Source organism: Apteryx mantelli, chromosome 1, assembly GCF_036417845.1.
Source record: "Apteryx mantelli isolate bAptMan1 chromosome 1, bAptMan1.hap1, whole genome shotgun sequence".
NCBI classification, from domain to species: Eukaryota; Metazoa; Chordata; class Aves; order Apterygiformes; family Apterygidae; genus Apteryx; species Apteryx mantelli.
Genome location: NC_089978.1, coordinates 119,701,046 through 119,725,085, shown reverse-complemented (window position 1 = coordinate 119,725,085; position 24,040 = coordinate 119,701,046). Strand labels below are relative to the sequence as shown.

The following is a 24,040-nucleotide window of genomic DNA, read 5'->3' as shown; positions in this document are numbered from 1 at the left end:
TATTTCGATTTTCTTCTAAACATACAGAATATTAAAACATTAATAAAATATACTCATCCAACACTACAGAAATAGCAGTTAACAAACTTATTGAAGTCATTTCTAAGAAGCTAGCACAAAAAAAATTGTGCTTTTAAAAGAAATTGATAAGGTAATCACCTGCTTCACCTATGGCCCTCCATTTGCATCTCAGTTGCTCCCTATGCTCCTGAAGATGATGTGAGAAGAGTCCATCAGGCAAATTAAGCCTTCCAACAAAGGCCTCAGTACCCAGAATTTTACATACTTAGGTGCTTTAATGTCCCAAATATACTACACGGGGTTCTCTGAATTTTAATTGAAAGGCATCACAATGCTCTCATTATTGTATTTCCAAGTTATCTAAACTCCGAACATCCATTGCTTTATACACTTTTCAATTACCACACCTTCTCAGGGATCTTGTGAAAGCCCACTTGTGAAAAGTACTGTAGAATCCATCCCAGAACCCTTTCTGAGAAGTGTGAGTATGCTTGGAAAGAAGAATCCTAAAGTGAGGTACAGAATCATATTGCAAGAACTTTACAATACATTCACCTTTCAATTTTCCCTTTCACAAAACTGTATTTAGTAGTGTATCAATAAATTTGCAAAAGCACTCAAATCCGGGAAGCTCAGAAAGTATCTTTACAGTAACATGCCTTCAAGCATCAACTCACGCACAAAGACTACAACCATGGCCATTATTATTTCAAGTAGCTTCTAATATTACTTTAACAGTTGAACTGCAGCTATCAATATTTTTTGTTGGCAGAATAACTGCCTTAGTGTGTTATACTAGTGGGACTTTGTATCACTGGTGGTACCAGAAAAGAAAAGGGAGGGGGGCAAAAAAAAAAAGCAGCACTTCATTCTAAATCCTTTTCTTGTGCTCTCTTTTTTGATTCAAATGTCTCATTCTAATTCCAAGCCCAAAAGATCTTTTTGTTTAAAATAAAAATATTCATTTTAGTTATAATTTTAATCATAAGCTTAGCTGGGGTCCTTAATTAGGCAAAGTTGCAAAATCAGAATTAGTTGTTTCAGATGGATCACATGGGCAAGTGGAGGAAATGACCACAACTTGATGATACTAATTGGGGAGCTTTGAATTAATTATTACCACATGGGCAGGAGGGGGAAGAGAGAGAGAAATCTTAGTGTTACATGCCTATGGCAGAGTTAGCTCAATGCTCACCAGCAGTCAAACAACGTGAGGAATCATTAGGAAATGAACACAAAAGCAAACATTATCCTGTCAGCGTATAAATTCACATATGTATTCCTCTTCCACACTGTGCAGTTTTGGTTCCTATCCCCTTCCCATAGTCGCACTGTTACAGCCCATTTGAAATGAGAAAGTATGGAAAAGGATGACTAGAGTGATCATATGTATCTAACACTTTTTATTGAAAGAAGCAATTAATTTGTACTAGGGTTTTTCAGTCCATTAAAAAAATAAATAAAAGACAGAGAGGATATGTCAGAATCTTATAAAATCACAAACAACACTGAAAAAGAAACAAACAATTTTTCATGGTTCTTTACAATAAAGAAAATTGAAGGCCATCAATGAAATCATGACAGATACAAAATAAAAAATTATTTTCCTACAGCATTTAATTAGAACTGTGGAATTCACTGACAGGCCATGTCCTCGTCACCAAAAGTGGAAGAGAATATATGTTTTCAAAGAAAAATCAAAAATTATCAAACACAAAGACATAACCTCCACCTCCATCTATCCATTAAACTCTGATATGTTCTCTACCACATCCTTCAGGCACCGCATGCTTACCCAGTGACAGGCACCACACAGGCAAGCGTGGGACTCCAGATGGTGCAGCCCATAGAAGAGGGGTTTGCTCCCGGGCGCTCCCCAAGAGTTAATGAACCCCAGGTGCATCACAGCCGCCGGCACCACCGCACTGTGGGGTTGCTGTAGCCTAGGGGCACACCTGCTAACGACCCCATGATCGACAAGTGCAGACAAATAAGTGACACCGCAGACTCACACCATAAACCTCTCTGTGCCAAGGAATTCCCCACAGAGTGACCTGTTAACGGGCACGTTGTTACCCACTGAGCAGGTCTGTGGGCTGAGCACCAGGTTACCTGCTGATGTGCACGCTGGTATTGACTAGAGCCCCACGGCTCTGGTCAGTGGCTGTGGGCTGGCATTGCTCTGACTGTGTATTTAAAAAAAAAAAAAAAAAAAAAAAAAGAGTAAGCCACATATGTGTGGTGTGGACTTGGACCCACCCGTCAGTGGGGGTGACCCTGATGTCAACAGCAAGGTGAGGAGAAACGGGGGAAAATGAGACTGGAGGGGTGGCCCGTAAGGGGCGAGAGCGGTCATTGTACTGTGCACCTGCAGCTTGAGAATCCAGGGAAAACTATACCGGAAGGGTGGCCCTCGAGGAAAGGGCGACAGCAGTCGTACCATACACCTGTGATTGAACTGCAGAGCTCTAATATGTATATGTATTTTCAGTACTGTTATATTTCTAGCTTTGCTATACTGTTAGCTTTGTTATAACCTCTTATCTCTAAAAAATTCTCACACTTGACAAATGATGATCTCCGAGTTCAGTACAACTAACCCTGGAATCCGAAAGAATCCCAGGCGCCCCTCTAGTGGCGCGTCACACCCTGTCTCTCTATTTTCTCAACAATCTGTACGTGCCACTGTCAGAGCCAAGTTATCAGGCTTAACTGAGCCTTGGTAGGACCTAGAATGGCTGCTCTTATGATTTTGTAACCCTGGCTGTCAATCACCAAGAATGGTGCATTCAACTTGCTCCCAGATTCATCAAACATTAAATTAACCTGACAACTACAATAGCTAAAAAATGTTGTCAAACACAGCAGAGTATTATATCTAGTGAAAACACAAAAAACAAGAAAGTTAATTTTCATTTACGTTTTCTTTCAGGCAGAAAAATACTATGATTGTGTTAAAGCAACCAAAGTGCTAGTAATAAGATACAAGAATAAAAACAAGAACAAATCACTGAAAAAACAAGGAAGCTATAAAAAATTAAAAAACAACGTGAAGAAGAAGAGCTAGCACAAAAATGAAACAAAGTGGGGGGGTCCCCCAAAAAATCTAAAGGACAGGAATGCAGAGAGAAAGTACAGGAAGGTGCAAAGGGGAAGCACAGTGATTTTCTGTAACAAGCCTACACAATATATCATTCTCCTTTTAAATTCTGATTTCATGGTGCCGATTTCCTCAGGGTTGACCAGTTATAACATACTCTACACAGGCCGAACTTGTTCCAGAAAAAAAATGAAGATGACTTAACCAAATGTGTGTTAGAAGTCTACAACAGAACAGGCTTTTTATTCCTTGCCAGATCACCTTCTGAATATTACTCTTTTAACAGAGTACCGCAGTCTTTCAGTGGAATAAGCCTGAATTTTTTTTTTCCAGAGAAAACTTATCTTCCAATAAGTGATCACTTAATAAACTACATTACTCAGTGTTCAGTAGAACATAATAAGCAACAGTGTATAACCCAAGTAAATACACATATGGATCACCAAGGACAAATGCTCAATCCTGATGTCCCATTCCCAGATAGCAAACCCACTATTAAAATGTACCGTAAAATGAAGACCAGCTAGAAAATTGGTTTGTATTTCAAGTCTATGGAGAAAACATGCATACCTACTACCTACCTTCACAGCCAATCACTGCAACGCTCAGCTAAAAGCATAATGTAACAGCAATTACAAAAAGGGTTTGCAATTCTTGGAAAGAGGTGTTTGAGCCAAAAGAAAGGATATACTGAACAGAACTGACAGAGGATTACTGACAAAATGAAAACAGTCAAAGGGTCTGTAATTAGCTTTTTCTATTAAGTATTCCATATGTTATCTTCTGTATCTAATTTTTTTTTTTTTTTTTTTTTGCTGCTCCACTGGCCTTGAAAGGAAGCAGCAGGTACTTTTAATGAATTAAATAGTTAAAAACATATTTACTATCTCTGTCTTCTCAAATAAAATGCAGGAAGCAGTACAGCTAAACCTTAGAAGACTGAAAAAGCAAGCCTATTACTCCCATGCAACATAACAGTAGAATTAACTCTTTTTGTAAACAGGATAGATTAACAGCATACAAGAAAAAGGAAAAGGAAACAGAAATGACTTGAGATAACCAGAATAGCGGAAAGATCCCCCAAGCAAGGAAGGGGATGAAAAAGGAATTACTTTTCTTTTTTGAAAGAAAAGATTAAAAACTGCATGTTCTAACAAAATGCTAAACATACCTTCTATGCTAATTTAAGCATAGTTTTGAGGACAACATCTAAAAATGATTTGCTCCCAAATGCTATCCTGAGGGAGAAGTATGCCACACAGGACACTGATTTGTTACTGAACTGAATGTCTATAGATAGAAATGGGAAATTATCCCTCCAGGTGATCCTCTTTCCTCTAATTTAAAATGTAGTATTTCCTCATGTCAAAGGATCCATCTACCTATATATCCTACAGTTCTTCTACCTTCCTCAAATAATTTTCACAGCACCAGAACTGGAAGAAAATAAGTGATATTTTTATTTCAATTCAACATGTTTTCGAAACGCTTTTTCCTTCCTTTTCTCCTCCTTCTCCCCTTCCTCCTCCTTCCCTCCCGTTCCGTTACTGCTGATCCAAATTGATTCTCTTTCAACGTGTTTTCTCCTTTGGGTTTAGTCACTTCAAACAGAAAGCATCTCACCTAGTTTTAGACATCTACAGCTGAACTCCTCATCCTCTTAAGCTCCATTTATAGTTAATATGGGAAAACAGGAACTTCTGCTAGAGTACACACCACCTCATTCTGAATTGGACAATGTGAATCTTGTTTAAAGAGACAAACTGTGCCCTAGAAGGATGATAATGTTACAAGCAGACATCATCAATTAGGTAGACTTATTCAGTGACTTCATACTATTGCTAGAAACTATCTTCAAATGAAGTTAAAGAACAAAGGTAAGATACACGAAGAATGGAATATTGCATTACTTCAGAGACAGTGGTACCTAAATCCCAAGTTAAAAATACTCATATCCCAAACAAAAAGGTGCTATGGTAACATTAATGCTTTGTGAACATGTACAGTTAGAGTAATTCAGAGAACTATCACTCTGCTCCAGGTTCAAAAAAATTTTATAAGAGTGTGATTACACATATATAGTCGTATCTCCCACAAGATGCATCTCTTGTGCTACATATAGATCAAATGCTAGGTAGGAAGTTAGACTTTAGAATTTACTTTTCTTCTCAATTAAGGGAAAAAAAAAAGTCTTGCCTTAAGTATGTTATCCGCAGTGTCCAATAACACAGTTGCTTTACATAGAAAGTACAAGTTCAAACTTATGCCACAGAAGAATGTAAATGTTCTTAAACAACAACAAAAAAAACACTTAAGACAACTATGACATTCATTCCTCACAGTTGAAATGCATGCTGATAGAGCAATTGTGCAAAAAAAGACTAATATGCTCATTTAGCACTTTCCAATATAAGCATTTTATTCTGCAAATACATTAAAATTTAATTTACTTTTATTTCCCATTTTTTTTTAAACCAAACAGTAAGAAATTTCTTGAATGGTTATTAGCCATAAAAGATTATTCCCTGCAAAAAAATATAGTAAATGAAGTAAGAACTTCTAATATCCCATTCTTTTAAAGATGAGTAGTTCTGAACAAGTTTAATTTGTAAAGATTCCTTTCAAATTGTAACTGAGTTCTTAAATGTCTGTATATTAAAAGTTCATAGTTAAAATATTTTCCGCACAATAAACCAATGAAGTTAGGCCACATGTTAAAAAACTAACACTGTCAATTCAAAACGTATTTTCAACTACATATTTACCAGATAGACTCAAGCAATAGCCAACATAAAATCTGAAATTTTTGTCACATCACAGAGAGGTACTTAACTAAATACATATATTTTTAACAACTAGCTACATATTACTCTTCTCCTATCCCTCTTTTTCATAGATGAAAATAGCTGTTTATTTTTACAAAGCAAACAAAAATAAAAATCAATTTCAGGGAAAAAAATCTGAAAATTTTCACCCTAAGTATATTTGACGACATGAAATGCTACTAGAAAAGAATCTTCAAGGTAAAAATCACTGCTGCATATCATAAAAACTGCTATGTAACTTTCTACACATTTTCATACTTAAAACAATTCTGAAAAAATTGGGAAATTAATGTGTTTGCTTTTTAAGTCATCACCATGTGGACCTGAATGTTGAAGTTATATTTGTTGGCAGTATAGCAAAAGTAGCCTACTTTTAGATATAGCAATTCTAATCTTCACCTTTTTCAGTCTTCTGAGACCCTCAAAAATACATCCAAGTCAAAATTATACTTTTGATCTCAAGCCAAAAGGTGACATTTTATTAAACACTCTTTAAAACTAGTGGCATGACTTCTATTAAGTTAAAAACGGTAACACTCCTTAACTTAAAATTACAAGCGTAAAGATCTTTATCTTGAGCTGCTTGCATCTGAACAGCTTTTTAGTTAAAGGTATTAAAATCTAAAATTTACATTTGTATTTCTACTTTTTACAAAGTATCTAATATTTCATCACTTTTCAGGTATCTTGTATGACAAAGAATTCTTTAACAACCATGATCTTCTACTCTATTTGTCAAAGATAGTACAGCAAAGAATCCTATCACAACAGCTGTAATCTCTTAGATCAGAGGATAGAACTAAGGGTATCCACTACTCCAATAATCCTCTGCTGACAAATACCCGCAGCTTGTTAACTTGTTTTCTAACGCCGATGAATCAGAAAGAGTGTGCCTGCTACAGCCTGGGAGCACTGGACATAAAGAACAAACACACACACACTCTCTTTGACCTGTACCTAATTTAAGAAAAATCTTTTCTTTAAAAGAATATGATTTATAATATTTGGACCACTTTCAAAAATTAAGTATTTAAATAAGCAATATTTTAAGTTATGTTATTGACTTTCAGGGGAGGGCTTGTTTTTGTTGTTATTGTCTCTTTAAATAAGCAATAAATCACTCAGGACACTAATAGACTTTTAAGTCAACAAAACATGCACAAGACTACTAAAAATTGCATTTAAAAGCTTAATATATTAGTTCTAACTGAAAAAATAAGCATGTGTTTTCCTGACATAAGAGATTAATTCATTTGGTAGTAGAATGCAGTATTAAAGTACTGGAAGGCATAAAGTCCTTTGTTTTGCTTCAAAGATAAAGTGTCAGCCATTTAAGAAGAAACCAATGTCTAGAGGATTCAGATGTAGGTCTCAACAAGTGGAGGTTTCCAGCTCAGTTTTGATACATGGTATTTGCATTTTTATATCAAGGAACTCTTACTGTGGCAACAAAACCACAATTTCACATCCTTTAACAAACAAAAATGCAACAGGTCACTTACACAGCCATCATGCACATTCAAGGTTGCTTCAAGTTTTAATCTTTGGATAAATTCTCTTCTCCCTGTAAAGAAAAATATTAATTATATACTCTTTTAGAAAGATAAAACTGAAGAAGCACTTAAGAGCATATGTTGGGCACTAATAGGTAAAAACCTAAACAATACAGAACCAGGATATAAATGTGTGTCTTAAAACAATTCATAATGTTCTAATTTTTCAAATAATAAGGCAAGTATCACATTTGCTAGCTGTTCCACCACCTTTAAAAAGACTGCAGAAATAGTGAAATTAACATTTCACAGGCTGATGTTTCCTCTGAAACCAATAGCTATACAGCAGAAAACAAACCTACAGTTATTTGATCAACTTAGCTAAAGACAACAAGTATAACATAGTTTACGAAGTATGACATTTTGCATAAGAGTATAGGGGAAGAAAATGTGTTTAGGTCTCAAGTAGAAAGTGAAACATGGTCCCATAACATCAGCAAAGAATTAGAAGCTGATCTTCCGAGTACTGTTTACAGTTCTTCGTTTCTTCTTAACCCAGAGAAGCCACCAGCTTCAATTTTGTTATTAATGTTTGCATTTTGAAATGCAACGAAAGCAACTAGACAAAAGTCCAGTACCATTCCACTTGATACCTATTTAAATGATAAAACACAAAGAAGCTTTTGGAAAGATGAAACAAAAGCAGGAGAAGAAACAAGAAGGGAGAAAAAAAGAGATCCATAAATGCGTACTGAATAATGCAAGGTCCCATTAACTTTATGTCCTTATTTCCCATTAGGGAGCTGACATGCAACTGCACTTAAAAAATACTACCATACTATATACACGGAGAGCAAAGAACAAGATGTATAAAAAACATGACCACTTCCTGAACTGAGTGCTTAAACAAATAGCTCCAACTTTCATTTAGAGTGCCCACATTTTATGAAAACTGTTAATAATGAACCTAATAATCCCTGGAAAAGTACTTTCAGAGAAGGCAAACATTAACAGACAGATCCTTTTGCTTAAATCATAGAAGTGCTTAAACTCAAGGACCATTATCTTTTTCATCCCGAGTTTGTACAACTCTCAGAACAAAACTCCAGGAAATAGCATTAGACTGCAGGGCTATGTTAGGTTGCATTCTTTTCAAATACCAAACCTACTGAATTCACTTGAAATTCAACTTCCTTACCAGAAATTAAGGAGGTGGGGAGAGAAAACTAGAGTGAAAGAGAACCCTCTCCACATCTGAATATCCTAGATTTTAGAACTTGTTTTGGTCTAGCACAAGGAAGAACCCATTTCAGACCCCAGTGTTGCCTCTGACACTAGCACAAATTTGAGGAAGCAATTTCCTCTCTCTACTTGTTTCCTCTTAATATCTTTTATTTGTCTCGTGTACCTAGCTCAGCACTGAAAAAGACCACTGGATATCCAAGCCCGATCCCTGACAATCAGATTGCCACAGAACAAACGTCTCAGAAGCAAGCACACCATCAGTGCCGCTTTCTATCAAAAAACAGGAAATACTACAAACTTCTGCAGGTACAACTGCACCTCACTAGATGTTCATGCAGCTTTCTTGCCATGAGAAAGTATATTTTGGTGTTCAGCTTTTGCTGAAACTATTAATAGACACCTCCAAAATTCAAAATCACTCAAGAAGGATTAAAAAGTACAATCAGGGACTGCAACCAGACATCTGTTAACACAGCTCTAGTATCACACTGGATAAAGATTATATTTTGGCAAAGCAGCTTTTTGGAGAAGAGGTAGTGACTGGGTGAAATGGTCATATAGTGCTTGCTTTTAAAGCACATCTACACCAGCTTTAATAAACAAATATAGAATATACTCCCTTACTTATTTAGTATACCAGCTTTCAATATTACTCTTACTGGAAAGAGGTTGGTCTTGTTGCATTGTTATAGCTGTACACACAGCTAGAATTAACCCCCCACACACACATCCTTGGGATTTCACAGCAGATTTAAAGCTGTTTCTAAAACCCTCTCTATATTGTTTGTGGGCTATTATTTCTTTTTATATCTAGAGATAAATCAGCTGGTGCACTGAGCATTCAACAGAGATAGTACAGAAACAAAACATATGAGGAAGAGACACTGAAAAAGTGGCCACTGCACCTACTACATTCTTTTATCATTTTTCAGTATTTGGCATTTTAATCACAGGATCTCAGTAGTTTTGATTATATGAGAATCTTAGCTTTCATTTACATTTAAAACTAAAGTTTCTAGCTCTCACAACTGCAGAGAAAAACTTTAAAACATGAATTCTCATGTCTCAAAGACAATTGAAAAGAAAATATCTTTTAAAGGTTTAGAACCAACTTAAAATAAGTTTAGGAATGGCAGTACTGAAACTGCCCATCTGTGATGTAAGAGTGAAAGATCTCTGGAGTGACTCAAACAATCAATATATCAAAAATGATTACTTAAAAAGCAGGCTGCCCAATTTACTTACTGACATGTATAAACATCAGAACAGAAATTAACAGTAAATAAAAAATAATAATGACCTAGTCATAGAAGCTTGTTGCAGACAGGTCACTGCAGTTCTAAATGTATCAAGTAAAACAAATGCCAGAAGTGATTGGAACAGCTCAGTTTACTAAACAGTAGTATTAAAATAGTAATAGAAGTAAGCCTATGTATCAGAAACGCTACAATTTCCATACCATTCCTGTTAACTGTGAACAGCCATCACTGGAGAGAGGTTAAAATTACATAAACTTAATCTTACACACCGTGCACTGTTAGTGAGAACATGCATATTACCAAATGGGAATACGTCTACCTAGCTCACTATCCTTTCTTCACCAGTGTCCAATATCCAGTGTTTTCCTCACAGAGGAACAGGCTTTGAGCTCTGTCCTAAATGGCTGATTTCTTTATCGTACTTCTCAGTTAAACCCTATTATTTTTTTCAAATCTCTGAATGATATATGCATTTTCAATGAAGATTCCTATTTTCTGATGAATTTGATTTCAACAACACTTACTCTTAATTAAATGTGAGCTCTGTGGTGGGAACTATCATGGTGATAGATACAGGTGATAACCATACAAGAGGTCTGGATGCTTACATACCACTTTGCATAATAGGAATCCAATACAGTTTGCTTCTATGGTGCTACCACAATGCAAATATGACAGGGTAACACAGGACTCCAACAGGTTTATTTCATTAAGAAAGCTATACTTAGCATGTTGAACCCAGTGCTTACCAGTCTCATCACATTTTCACTCCCAGAACGAAAAAGTTCAATAGCAGAGGACAATTCTGGTGCATTGGGCTACACATAAAACACATCTGGAAGTGAGGTAGTGTGTGCAGACAAACACACAGGCCTTTGCTTAGAATCTTCTGCACAGAAGCACTGAAGCAGATTGCTTTAATGCATTTTAAAAACAAGCAGAACAACAAATTATTTTCCTTCTGGTATGAACTGGCTTTAATTCAAATTATTTAAATCAGCAAGCAAGAAGCAGTAAATGTATTTTGTCTTCCATTGCCATTTTTATTTTCTTAAAGAAAGCTGCTGACACAATTAGTGCATGAATTGACTTTTTGTTGTTGTTGGATTAGGATTTTTTGATGCTAACCAGAACACACTAGCCATACGTATTTCAGTAAACATTTTTCTGGATATACATATGTATGGTGTCTCATATATTTACACTTCACTCCTTAAAAAATATGAAGCTTTTTTGTTAGCATTGCACATGCTATCATGCAGTTAGTTATATGTGACTTGTTATATATGTGATTACTTATTTAGCATGTAATCACCATTTATGTAAATATTAATTTGGGCGGGAATTAAATACAAGCAGAAACACAATACTTCAACTGTTTCCTTATGAGCAAAGCCTCCCTTAAGTAAACGAGGGACAAGGGGGACAAACAGTTGAAACATTTGCCTCCAAAACCCCTCCTATTTGATAAATACAGCACTAAAAATAAAGAGAACTGAATGGATTGTTTCTCGTTTATCTTACCATTCAAACCTGGAATCAGTAGATCCTGAATGTTTTTTTCCCTCACCAATTCCATAAAAAAGAAAAGTTGCCTGCCTTCTAAATCTTAATTTCTCATATTTGAATGAGTTAAAATAAGAATGGAACTACTTGAATGAACTGATCTGAAGAAAATACTGTCTCTGCATTTGTGGTTGTCAAAAGCTGAGTTAGCAGCCAGCAAATCTGGGTTCCTGGTACTTCAACAGTAACTTCCACCAGCTTATTGGTTTGATAAAAAAGCGTAGCAATAAATATGTAGTTGGGGTTTTTTTTTTGGTATTTAGGTCAGTTTAATACGATAAAAATGTGAAAGTTACAAAAATATTCAAATATGAAAAAGACTGTTTATGTGCTACACTCCATACCCTCCAGGTGCCTCACAACTCTCATTGCTAGACTTCGTAAAAGTCAATAAAATCTCATCTGCTCTCCAAGGTGATAAGAACCTTGACAAATCCTTAATTCTCATTCACGTAACCAAACGGCTACCTGTTCCCTCCATCTTCAAATGAAGGTGGCCCTCTTGGCTTTCACTTCAACTAAGACAATGGGGGAGTTCCAAACGTTTGACAAAACCTCATATATTACTTTTTTCCTTATAAGATCAGCATCAGGACCTTTATCAATGTTTTTCACTAATGCTCTGTACAGGCTCTGTAAGAGCCATAAATTAAACTGTTTTTTTCCCCCAAACTGTTTCTTTTTCCCCCTTTGTGCCACCAGAAACTGAATAATCAGATTCTGAGAGGATGCTTCAATATGCCATTTCTTATATTAAAAGAAGGTCTGTTTATGACAGGGATCAGGTAATCAAGCTGTCAACACAAAGACCATCTCACTAGACAGTGGAACATACACAAGGTTTGCCCTGAACCTTGTAACGTAAAACCATCAACAACAATCAAGAACCATTGTGTTAGAGTTCAAATAGCAATAATGACCTCCCTGTGAAGTGTCTACATATCTGAAATTTGGAAAGCAAGCAAGCTAGCACTCCACTTACCCATTTTCACCAAACATTATGCACTACTGGAGTCTCAAGGTACAGCGCTACCCTCAGTACAATGATCAATACAATTTTTAATTTGTATTATGCTAGGACTATTTCCTAGGCGATATTCTTATGGAAGGAGCACCACTTTGAGGCACCCATAATGTGTATTTAAATATGAAAAAACATGCAAAAGAGAAACTGAGGCCACTTACTTGTAACTGTATTTCTTCAAAATGTTCCTCTGCACATAACTTCAAACCCACCTATGCCTTGCCACTCCTCCCTGGGGAATTATCTAAATTCTGTGTTTGGGCATGTATATAGAATTCTCATCTCTCTTCTATCAAACACAAAACCAAAATACCACAATGTCTCTCATATTCCCCACCTAGAGCAATTATGACACCATTAAGTCACAGTTCTTAGTTTAGAAATTGCTAGTCAGGCGCTTTCTACATTGACATTTTGGCAGAGGTACATGTACATCTCTTTTGTAAGCGACTCAGTTAATGTTACTTCAGAACAGATGAGAGCAACAAAACATGAAGAGTTTAATGCTTCAAGCACTTAAAACCTTTGTATTTTTAAAATTGTACTCCAGAATTTCCCATTGAAAAGTAGAGCTTCATGAACAAGGTCTAAACTTGACATCTGTGCTGTACAGAAATACAATCAAACTTTGATTCAAAGCTGCACCATCATGGTATGAGAAATGAAAAGATAGCCCTTATTCTGAAAAGCAGTAATAGATACTGTTTGTCAAACAAACTCATTTATGTCAAGCTGGCTCTTTCCAAGGCCAAGTCCCTCAGTGCTAGCTTGCTGTGACATTTGGAATGCCCTAGTTTAAAACTGAAACGGAGCCAGAATCCGTTTCCAATGCAGAGCACATGTTATCTTCCACTCTAAGAGCATTTAAAAAGTACTTTTGACTTTGCAGGGTAGAGTTTGCATACTTCTGAAGCACATTTTCACGAAAAGGTAGTCAGTCCAATTCATTTGTACACAGGTTATTTGTGCTGGATTTACTATGTCAAACTCTGCAAAACGATCCATGACTCAACATGCTGTTTTCCTTAGCAAAGGATTTTTGAATATTCAATACGGCCGGCAAACAGAAATCTCCACATACTATATAGTAAACAAGACTCTATACAATATGCACTGAATTAACTTTCATCGAGGGATGTTAAAATTCTCAAACATTAATTAAAATTTTTAAAAACATTTGTTAGCTACATAGACCAATAGTAGCCCCTTTCTTAAAGACATGTAAATTGCTTCAGTTCGCTGTGCCACAATTTCAAAAGGACATACAGTGAATCAGCAGCAGTGCCAGAAACAAAACCTATTAGTGTGACCTCCAGGTTTTTGATCAAGGCCCTCCATTATATTTCCTTATTGTTCTGTATTACTCTATAAAATACCAAAAAACTGACACTATATCATAATTCTTGATTTTATTAATATAAAAAGATTACCTTTACTAAGGACAACTAAGGATTACTAAGGACAACTGCTCCACTATGGTTTAAGTCCAAAACTGTTAACCCAAACTCTTCTCTGCTTTTCATGATACATTATCAAACCTACAAAGGAATACTGAATACTATATGGAAAACACAAAATATTTTAATTTCTACAAAGAGACCTACCTGACATTTTCATATCCAAGAACTTTATTAATAAACACCCAACACCGATGATTTGGTATTAATCAGACTTACACTCAAGTTCCAAGATACATCTCAGAAAAAAGCTTCATGTATTAAGAAACACAGAACTTCTACATATGAACACTAAGACGGAAACTATAGAACATCGGACACTATGCCCGGAATTACAATCCAGCAAGCCTATAAAATCTCCTGATGTGTAAACTGATAAAGAATTTGATCTCAAAAGAAAAAAAAACAGATATGCTGAAGTCAAGAAATTTAGCTTGGTGATGTTATACATTTTAGGGTAATTAATAAGCACTTTGGAGAAGAATTCCATTTAAGATTTCCTTCTACTGAATCTGCATAATATCACTAATAGCACAAATAAGATTTGTTTGCATTAGTAGCAGTGTCTGTAATCAATTTTCAAGCATATTTCAGATTCTAAAACTGTCTACTCCTGAATATAAACTTCCCTTGAGCTCCATCACTGATTAGGCTACAAGCATCTGAACCTTAAACTGAAGTAAAAAATCATGGACAACTTTTTTAATTGCTGTTTGATATTTAGCATGTTTTATGCTTGAAAGATACTTAATTCATAAAATTCAATTGCATTAATATCATTTTTAAGGTGTACACAGCAACAAGCATTTGGTATAAATCACAACTACCCAACTTGGAGATGGCATTTATAATAGACTGCAGGCAAGCGTGTTATACTGGCAAGTACTAAGTGGATTTCATTCACAAGTACACCATATTCTGACAGCTATCCTGTCCCCACCTACAGTGCCCACAGCAGAAGCATTGTTCTTGCCACAGATTTCAGCTCAGCAGAAGATAAAACGAGCACGATCTTCTGACAGAAGAAATCCAAAATTTTCAGCAGTATTGATGCTCTTTCAATTCTTTAAAGTAGCTCAATGATCATACACAAACTACTCACTGAGATAAAAAGTACTTCATAGTCTTATGTGAAATATTTATAATTTCTACAAAACAAAAGGTAAAAATCTCTGTGATAAAGTACAGAGAAACTTTATCTCTGTAAAAGACTACAGAAGACAAAAAGATCACACATATCACCTTACTCTTCTCAACACAAAGTTATTTGAAATAGCTTGTCTAATTAACTGAATGTAACCAACAAATACAAAAACCAAGTTTCTGTTTTCTCCACAAGCAGCAGAACATCTTTTCCACAGAAACTAGTTGAAATTCTAAAACAGATACCAACACAGAACTGAATAGTCACCAGATCAAGAGAAATATATTCTGAGCTATCTTTTCTTCTCATCAAAGGAGGTTTCCATTAACTAATAGGAAAAAGAAACAATACGTTGAGTGTTGCAAGTTGGAGGAAACAGCATTACTGTGGGCATAAACGCATCCTTTGAGAAGTCTCCATCTGCACATTTATAAACTATTATTGCTATAGTCACAAATGCCTTCAATTTGAGATGTCCAGGACTGCACAAGGAAACTACTATGTCCAAAGACTAATATTGAATGGCGATTTTTAAGATCTAACCTCAAATGAACTATTGCCATACACCATCTAATCTGTAAATTTAATAGGAAGATAGTATTTGGCATTTGAAAGCTAATGTTTTAAGTTCTACTTGCTTGTAAAGAAACATATACCACCACCATTAAACCGATTCTACAACTAAGCAGCGTTGAAAATAATTTTCCAGCACTGAAACGACGCACAAGTTACAGAAACGTTGTCTTTAGCTTCATATTTTAGAAGAAAAATTCATTGAAATAGTATGTGGAACATTAATGAATGTTGGGTATTTTTTCTAACAACGCAATTAACATAATAACATAGGCACTTGTTATAAAACCTTGGGAAACACACGTCACATTAGACACTCAATTTTATTTTCTCAAGTAATACTAATCTGTATAACTCCCAAGGTGGCTTAGGAGCTCTTTTTTTCAGCAGGATCACACGATACCTAAGAAGCTGAAGTAGGGATAAAGACTCTACCCCAACGCAAAAACTGGACTGCTAGCAGCAGAAGCATCATCTCCTATATTCTCCTACCATTCAAACAAAATGAATACTGGAGCATGGAAAAATCACTAGTAGAAGAAAAAGCTATCAGAATCTGCTCTTAAGAGAAAGACATTCCTAGCAAGCACATCCTCTTACGGCTGAAGATTTGTGAACTGAAAAGACTGCTGCCAGTCTTTTCATTTACTTTTAAGCATCCATCAGATGCTACTGCTTCTTCAAATCAGCCAGCAGAACTAATCACGTGATTATTTCCTGGCCTATTTTGGATAAAAGTTCTGGGGTAAATAAAGGCCTACTATTAAAGCTGTTAAACTAACTCAACCCATATTTTTAAATAGATTAGGAAATGATTATATCAAAGCTTACCAGCAGAACTAGAGAGAGATGCCTTCTAGCAAAAAAGCAGTTTACCTTTCCCATCAAGATGTCCTGTCCAAACTGAGAATCTGGACAGGCTGAAACTGATTTCAAGCACTTACTATTCTGCACACTCACCTAATTAAATACACATTTTAATCTCAGGCATTGCATGAATTTTACATTGCCAGGTTCTGGGGAAGATGTGAAATATATATAAATATATATTACACATACACACACCCCATAACAGATATAGATACATATCCCCATGAGATTACAAATATCAACACTTGGATATTGTCCAGGATTAGAGTTTAAAGCTCCACGACTTCAAAAGTTGAGCTAAACTACAAGTCCGAGTCTTGCTAGTGGATGATTATCAAGACTGTGACATAACTTACATTACCATTGGGGATCTAACTTTAAAAAGTAAGGATTTTTTTATTTTAAGTTGCTTGTTACATTAAATTGCCTGTATTCATCCTATATGACAAAAGCATTGTTTAACTTAAGAGAGTCCTTTATGACTGAAGAGAATTCTCAGGACGTAACAGTGTTTTAAAACACAAACAAATGAAAAATGAACCACATTTTTTCTCAAATCCTAGAAAAGGTAAAAAATACACTATAATAATAATAAAGCAGTATAACCTGAATAAAGAGGTTTTTTTCTGGTTTTGTTTAACTATTTTCTATATTGATGAAGTTTCAGTAGTAGTTCAACAAAGGTTTGATAAACATCACTACTGGTTCTTTTCACAGAGAAGGGAAGGATGATCCTCTTCTTCCTTATGACATCTGCCAAACACGGAGTAGCAGCATTAATGATGTGTTCAGTTTTACTGCAGAAAGTCTGCATTCCACGAAAGAAGGAAATGAGGAAAATAAGGGGATATTAAAATCCAGTGATGTGGCTCAGATTCCATCTCACGATATTCATGTTCAATATTTAATGATTCAGTCTATACTAAAGCATTTGGGACATATCCGAATCAGCAGCTTGCTGAGCCCCAAAGGAAGAAAAAGCAAAGACTTGCACTGAACCAGTGAAAAATCCAGCTTGCTTTGAAAGCTGGCATACTTTATATCTGGACTGGTCTTCCTTATTGCCAGAAAAGGACTAGTGTCAAGTATCAACAAGTTCTTGATACATGATCAAGTTACATCCCACTAGACTATTTTGGGGACATTCACAGGACAGGAGATCAGGAACCACAAGCAAAGTCACAAGAAGTCACAGTATAGCAATGCAGTAACTTAAGAGCGACTAAACACAGATCTGCTTAATGGTCTACCCTAATGTAGCTAATGGAAACAGTCCAACCAGAGGAGGGCTACAAGAAAATAAAGTCTAAATGGATCTCCCACATCATTGCCTCATCCTGAAATACAAACCCAGTACACAACTTGTTTTTGTAAAAAGAGACAGCTTTCATGTTCCAGAGCTTATTATTAAAAGATCAAGGTGCAACATAACTATAAAGCTGTCTAAAACCCTTAGTATCAACACACAGGCAGTTATTTACAAAACAAGTAAGTTCTTTGTATAAAGAACCGTCTTTAAAAGCATAAAATGTAAATTCAATGAAATATTGCAATCAAAAACAAAAAGATAATTAAAGTGCACACAAATCTTTAAACTCTGCAGCTGTTTGTATGAGAAGATTCAGACTCCAAAAGTTATAAAGAAAATACATTTACATAGTGAGAATGAGTGCAACTTAAATAGCATAATTACCTGGGCAAAAGCCTTGAGACTACAACACACAGCATTACATATGCTCATATTACACAGCAACCATTAATACAGATGATTAGCATTTAGCAGACAGACATTACGCATAAGGGAAAAAAAGAAGTGCAGGCAGATCTGCATAATTCAATTTAAGCATACATGACAAAACTACAGGCAACTTAAAATACCTCTTAAGTTTCTGAAGGACAGAAAATAAACAACCTGAAATAGTTGTACCAACTTTTGATCATTTCCTTCTAGCTCCAGTTAGGCTAGATGTGTTTATAGACTAGCCCATTTGGTGCCAGAAATCCCCTTTCCATGAATGTTTCTCATGCTGCATGTCTACATACCACAGCAGCAAAAACAGTTGGTGATTTTGAAAAATCAATACATCAGACTTTAATAAGAAGGTTCCAAAATCCATTCTAGACAGTACTATCAAAAACAAACAAACAAACAAACAAACAACCCTTCAGCAAAGAAGCTCCAAAGAACTCTGTATACCCTTGCAGATCACATTATTGTTTTCACATTAATGTTACTAGATAAAAAACAGAAGTTGTATTACTATCAATCACTAACAACCTAAAAACTAACATCTAAACTCATTCTCTTCTTTCATGACAGACTGACAGATGGCACTGCATCATCCCAGCTCCTGCACATCAACTTTTTCTTAACAGAAAACATACTAAAGTGATTGTCAACACTTATCACTGAGTAGTAGCAAGGGTGGACAATTCTAAAGAGATAGAAGCAGTAATACAAATCCACAAATACAATCCACAAGAACATACAGGGAAGGTGCAACTGGGAAAAGGTCAATGACACTGTTAACTATAAGCAAAGATCCCTTAGCTGGCGGCAAATCAAGCTAGCAAATTTACACAGTGTAGTGTCACACGGCTGTACCACATGCAGATCCAACCAGCTCCTGCCAATTCATTCATGTGCCCCCACATCCACAGTTCAGTTAATCTATAAGTGAAATAATCCCAAAGATAACAGAAGGTTGATTAGACTGAGGTTAGAGCTAAATATTCAACATCTGGACACCAGAAACATTCATACAACTTTAATCCTGCCTCCTTGCTCACACCTCATTATGGTTCTCTGGTATGTGTCAAATTATGACCAGCCAGCTTGTTTTTATTTGTTATTCTGCCCAGATTATTTTATTATGTTTTTATTTTCCTTTATAGATAGTGTGCTACTTTCTACATATCATTCTATTTTAACATTAAAATGGCTGTCTTGATTATCTCAGCTGATTGCCTTGGAAATAAAATAAGCTTCATTAATGTGCCAGGATCACCCCCAATACTTTAAAGAATGTTTTTTTTAAACATATGCAATGTGTGTTTCTATTTCTTGGTACAGTAATCAATTTAAATAAGATGATATCATGGAACCTGTTCCAGGCATAGTCTCTTCATTAAACTCCTCAAAATCCAATTTGTTATCAACAGGTCTTGACGACTCATTGCTCTTCCATTTGTTCATCGGTAATTTTTTAAGGACTATAGTTACTGAATCTTGCTTTTATTAACAGGGGAAAAAAAAAAAAAAACAATTTAAGGCAATACCTGTTCACTATACTCCCTGGTGTTTTAACAATTAAAAAGTAACATTCTTCTGCAATGCTCTTATACTTTTTAAAGTTTTCCATACAACCACTAGAAATCCAATGACCATATCAAATTTCCTGCCTGACATATATTAGAGTGAGTATATTAAAGATGTCTGGTTTTGTTTCAAGATATATTTTCCTCTAATTCACTCATCACACTACGAATTTCAATTCTGACTCTGCCCATTTCTATTATTCAACAAATATTACTAATGAAACAAATTTGGAGAGTTCAATTATATCTTTCTAAAATCTTCAGTTAGTCTAGTTTCATAAAGTATTCAGTATGTGCCAGAATATATCATTTCTCAGCTGGCATTCTGGGCACACACCAAAGTGCAGAGGAGGACGCTGCACACCAGAAACTACACCATTTACATTAAAATAGCAGTCAATCATTTGAGTTCCTCTAATCAGACAATGAAGTAAATTTACAATGGTCCTTTCTCAAGCAGCAGTTAATTTGCTACAAGTGTAGGAGGAAAAGCAACATAAAACACCTCTCCCAATTCTGTTTATTAATTGTGACAGACACACACCTATGTCTGTGTTTTTATGGGAAAAAAAAAAATTAATGACAGAAGTTTGGGTCATGGAATATAAGAGTGCACTTCAAAATAACTAAACGTTAAAAGTGTTAAACAAAGAATTAAAGAAGAAAGGATGATTAAATATGCTGTGACTCTCTCCAAGGCTGCAATAGCATCAACTACAAAGCTGATAATTTGAAAGCTGTCTGACCCTTCTGACCCTGTACTATTTTCAAAGACTAAGATATTACATGTTGGAATAGAATTATAGCAAAAATTAGGGAAAATAACAACTCTCTCTTCTAGCTGATGTTCTTCCTAATATTGAAGTTTTCATGTCTCCTGTTTTTTGTCCAGGAGAAAGCAACAGAGAGAATGAAAGTTTATAGTAGTTTAAGGAATTCCTTTCACCATCCTACCATGGGCAACGTATTTCAGGAAGAACTAGACGCTCAACAGTAATGCTCAATCCAATCTACATTCAGTGAGCCACTACCAGTTTTATAAACCAAGAATGTAATGAACTGTCACACAGTCAATTTCAAAACTAATCAAACAGTTGTCCGTACATATAGTGGCTAATCTCACCTATATTGTCTTTCAACCCTTCCACTGAACAGGGGAATTAAAATACTTCAAAATTGTAATTAGCTTGGTTTTATTATAAATCTTCATCTTGGTGAAGAGGAGGAGCTAGTCACATACATCTCCGATTAGCTCAGAAAGTTCTCACATTTCCTATCTATACAAAAATATATTTACAGTTCTCTTTTTAGCACCAGCAGTTGAAGCTTTACAACATTTGACCACAGTGAATATAACTACTGGTTTTCTTATAGTTAAGTTACACATTTCAAGCCTTTCCTCAAATCTTAAAAACAGGAGAAAAAAAAATATTTAAAAAGGTACATCCTGACAAAAAGTTACCCTAGAATAGGAAACGTATTGTTTCTTTTAAAAAGTGGGAAGAAGGGAAGCTCATGAGACAGCATTACAACACTATGTCTAAGAAATCTGGAAAGCTTGAAAATTCCACATTACAAGGAAGGAAGATATTAGAAAAGATGATGCAAACAGGAGTTTTAGAGATTAGGGAGAATTTACTTATTTTGATACTTCCTTTCACTGTATCGGACACCACAACTCCTAACAAACATCCTGAGCAAAAAAGAAAATAAAAAAAATCCTGAATTGATTCCTCTTTGCAAACTATTCTAGAATAATAGATTTTGTATGGATAATCTGCTATGCCAGTTAATTTATAAAAAGAGTTGTCATTCTCTATACAGAGCCATCCTCAGCAGCATGACCCTTCACAGAAAAGCAAATCTACCTGTCACATAAAATGCTTCAAATTTTGGATCCACTGATTTCTTGCAAGAAAACTACGCTGCTATTTCTCTATTCAACCATATACTATATGTTACAGTTCATCTACATAAAGGCCTTTATTCTGATGACACAGAACCCTTTATCTGCTATCAGAAGTGATATGTTCATTAGTCACCAAAACATTGCCACAACTGATTCAATACAAAATAGCAACAAAGATTTTGGGGTTGTTGAGAAAGTAGAATACAGTATGACTCTGAACAATTACATTTGTCCTCCTAAATTAATTTGCAAGTTTCTAAGCAGAATTTAAATAGGATGCTACAGTTTACTATCAACACTTTATCAGTGTAAAAGCACAGTCATGATTTTAACAACTGAAAGTAGTCTGAAACTCACTTTCCATCCAAGATATGGAACATCCAGCAGCAGGATCAAGCTGAATCAGAGAAAAGAGTGTTACTAACAACTTCATAGAACAGCCTGGCTTTCTCTGGAGACTTCAGATACAAGCACTGTCTGAAATTGAGACTAATAGTTTACAAATGCTGAAAAAAAAAATGCAGCTAACATAGATGCATTGATAGGACCCAAAGTTTCCCCATATCACCACAGGGGAAATTCTTATTAAATGGTAACATCTGGAGGATATGTCCCAAGCATGTATATATTCCCCCACCTCCACTAGACTTTCTTTTGGAGCTTTGTCCAGAACTGAATAGGTTTCAGAGCAATTATTTAGGGAACTCGCCAAATCAGACACAGTTTTGTGAGGACATAAATTGCAAGAATGGACTATCTGCATGGGAAGGTACAATATGATGCACAGATCTTTCTTGGAGCAGCTATTTTTGAAAGCTGAAAGAGGATATAAATAAAATGCCACTTGATTGTCCGCTCACATGAAACTACAAAACAAAGAAAAGAGAAAACCGCAGTTAGTTAGTACATTATGTCTTCCTTTAACACATAGTCACCTTCAATATTTCCTGTATTCTACACCGTAGTGCAATATTACTATCTGAATGAATGGTTCACTATACAGTTATCATTCATATACAAACATCTTTCTAATGCATTGTCAACTGCATTGTTGGTAATGCACTTGCTATTAATTTTCTCTTTTGCTTTGCTTTATGAAAAAAAGAAGCAATCAGTGAAGGAACGCACAACCTACTTTCATTTGTACCTGTACCCACAATTGTTTTGACAAATTTACAAAAAAAGGCACCAACAATGCCTCAAGTCTCCAAACAGTATAATAAGCCAGAACAAAATGCTTGACTTTCATTCCTTCTGGCTGTCAGACTGTTGAAATGGTGTAATAAGTAGAAACTTTACTTCCAGTTCAGACCAGATCAGCAAGGACCAACAATCAATGCTACCTCTCTGACTTTACCATGATTGCAATCTATGCCCTAACAATAAAGCTCCTTCACAGAACTGCTAAAGTCTGAAAGAGAAAGAACCCACACATACACTAAAACTACTCACAAATAAGCACAACAGGTCTGTCATCTGGTAAACCCGCACACAAGCGATCACACCTCAAAAGTCATCCTGACTAGCAGTAAAATTAATGGAAACACTAAGGCCATATGCACTATTTTTAATATGTGTGACGGTTCTACAAGACAAGCACACCATCTACCATCTACAGAAAGTAACTCAAATTACTTGCAGCAGTTTACAGCCTTTAGTTAAGGGCAGAATTCAGTAACGACTGAATAACTATTACCACAGCTAACAGAGATGTCAACATCAATTCAGTGGGAAGCCAGCCCCAGGTAATACTTTCTCAATGTTATAAAGTTATGAAACATGCTTAAGTTGAATGTGAAATACTAAAAATGAACCCTTAACCTAGTCACCAGATTGATTTTCTTTTTAAAGTTATGTACATTCTTTTGGAGTAGTATTGAGAAAAGAGATCTTAAATTTGAGAGGATAATTTCTACTGATCAAATTTTTTATACTTCAACCATCAAAGGAAGAGTCACATAAAAGCAAAAAAGCCTTACAGTGCCTCTTTAAACTCTACACACTACACTCCTAATTTTAATAATGAGCTTTTCTGCTCTGACTGGAACAAGCAAAAAAAAAAAAAAAAAAAAAACAACTTTAAGTAGCCAGTCAGAAGGATATCCATGTTCTATCACTACAGGTTAGGACAAGTCTCAGATGAGACTTGGCTGAGTACAGCTGTCAAGACATAACAAAAGTGAAAATCAGACCATTGCTTTTCAACCTTTTCAGACTAGATCAGCAAGGGCCAACA

The 24,040-nt window shown here is 35.5% G+C and overlaps 1 protein-coding gene across 4 annotated transcripts in view; it reads right to left on the bottom strand.

Moving 5' to 3' along the window:
* The window catches only part of DCAF6 (DDB1 and CUL4 associated factor 6), a 97,275-nt gene that overhangs the window by 71,273 nt on the left and 1,962 nt on the right, over window positions 1–24,040 (bottom strand). For 3 of the 4 annotated variants that reach the window (XM_067300234.1, XM_067300242.1, XM_067300259.1), the window contains exon 2: window positions 7,449–7,510. In XM_067300234.1, the coding sequence (XP_067156335.1) occupies window positions 7,449–7,510 (62 nt within the window). Of the gene's footprint in view, window positions 1–7,448; window positions 7,511–22,161; window positions 22,184–24,040 lie in introns of those variants that run through there. The other variant, XM_067300249.1, reaches the window with a different exon arrangement.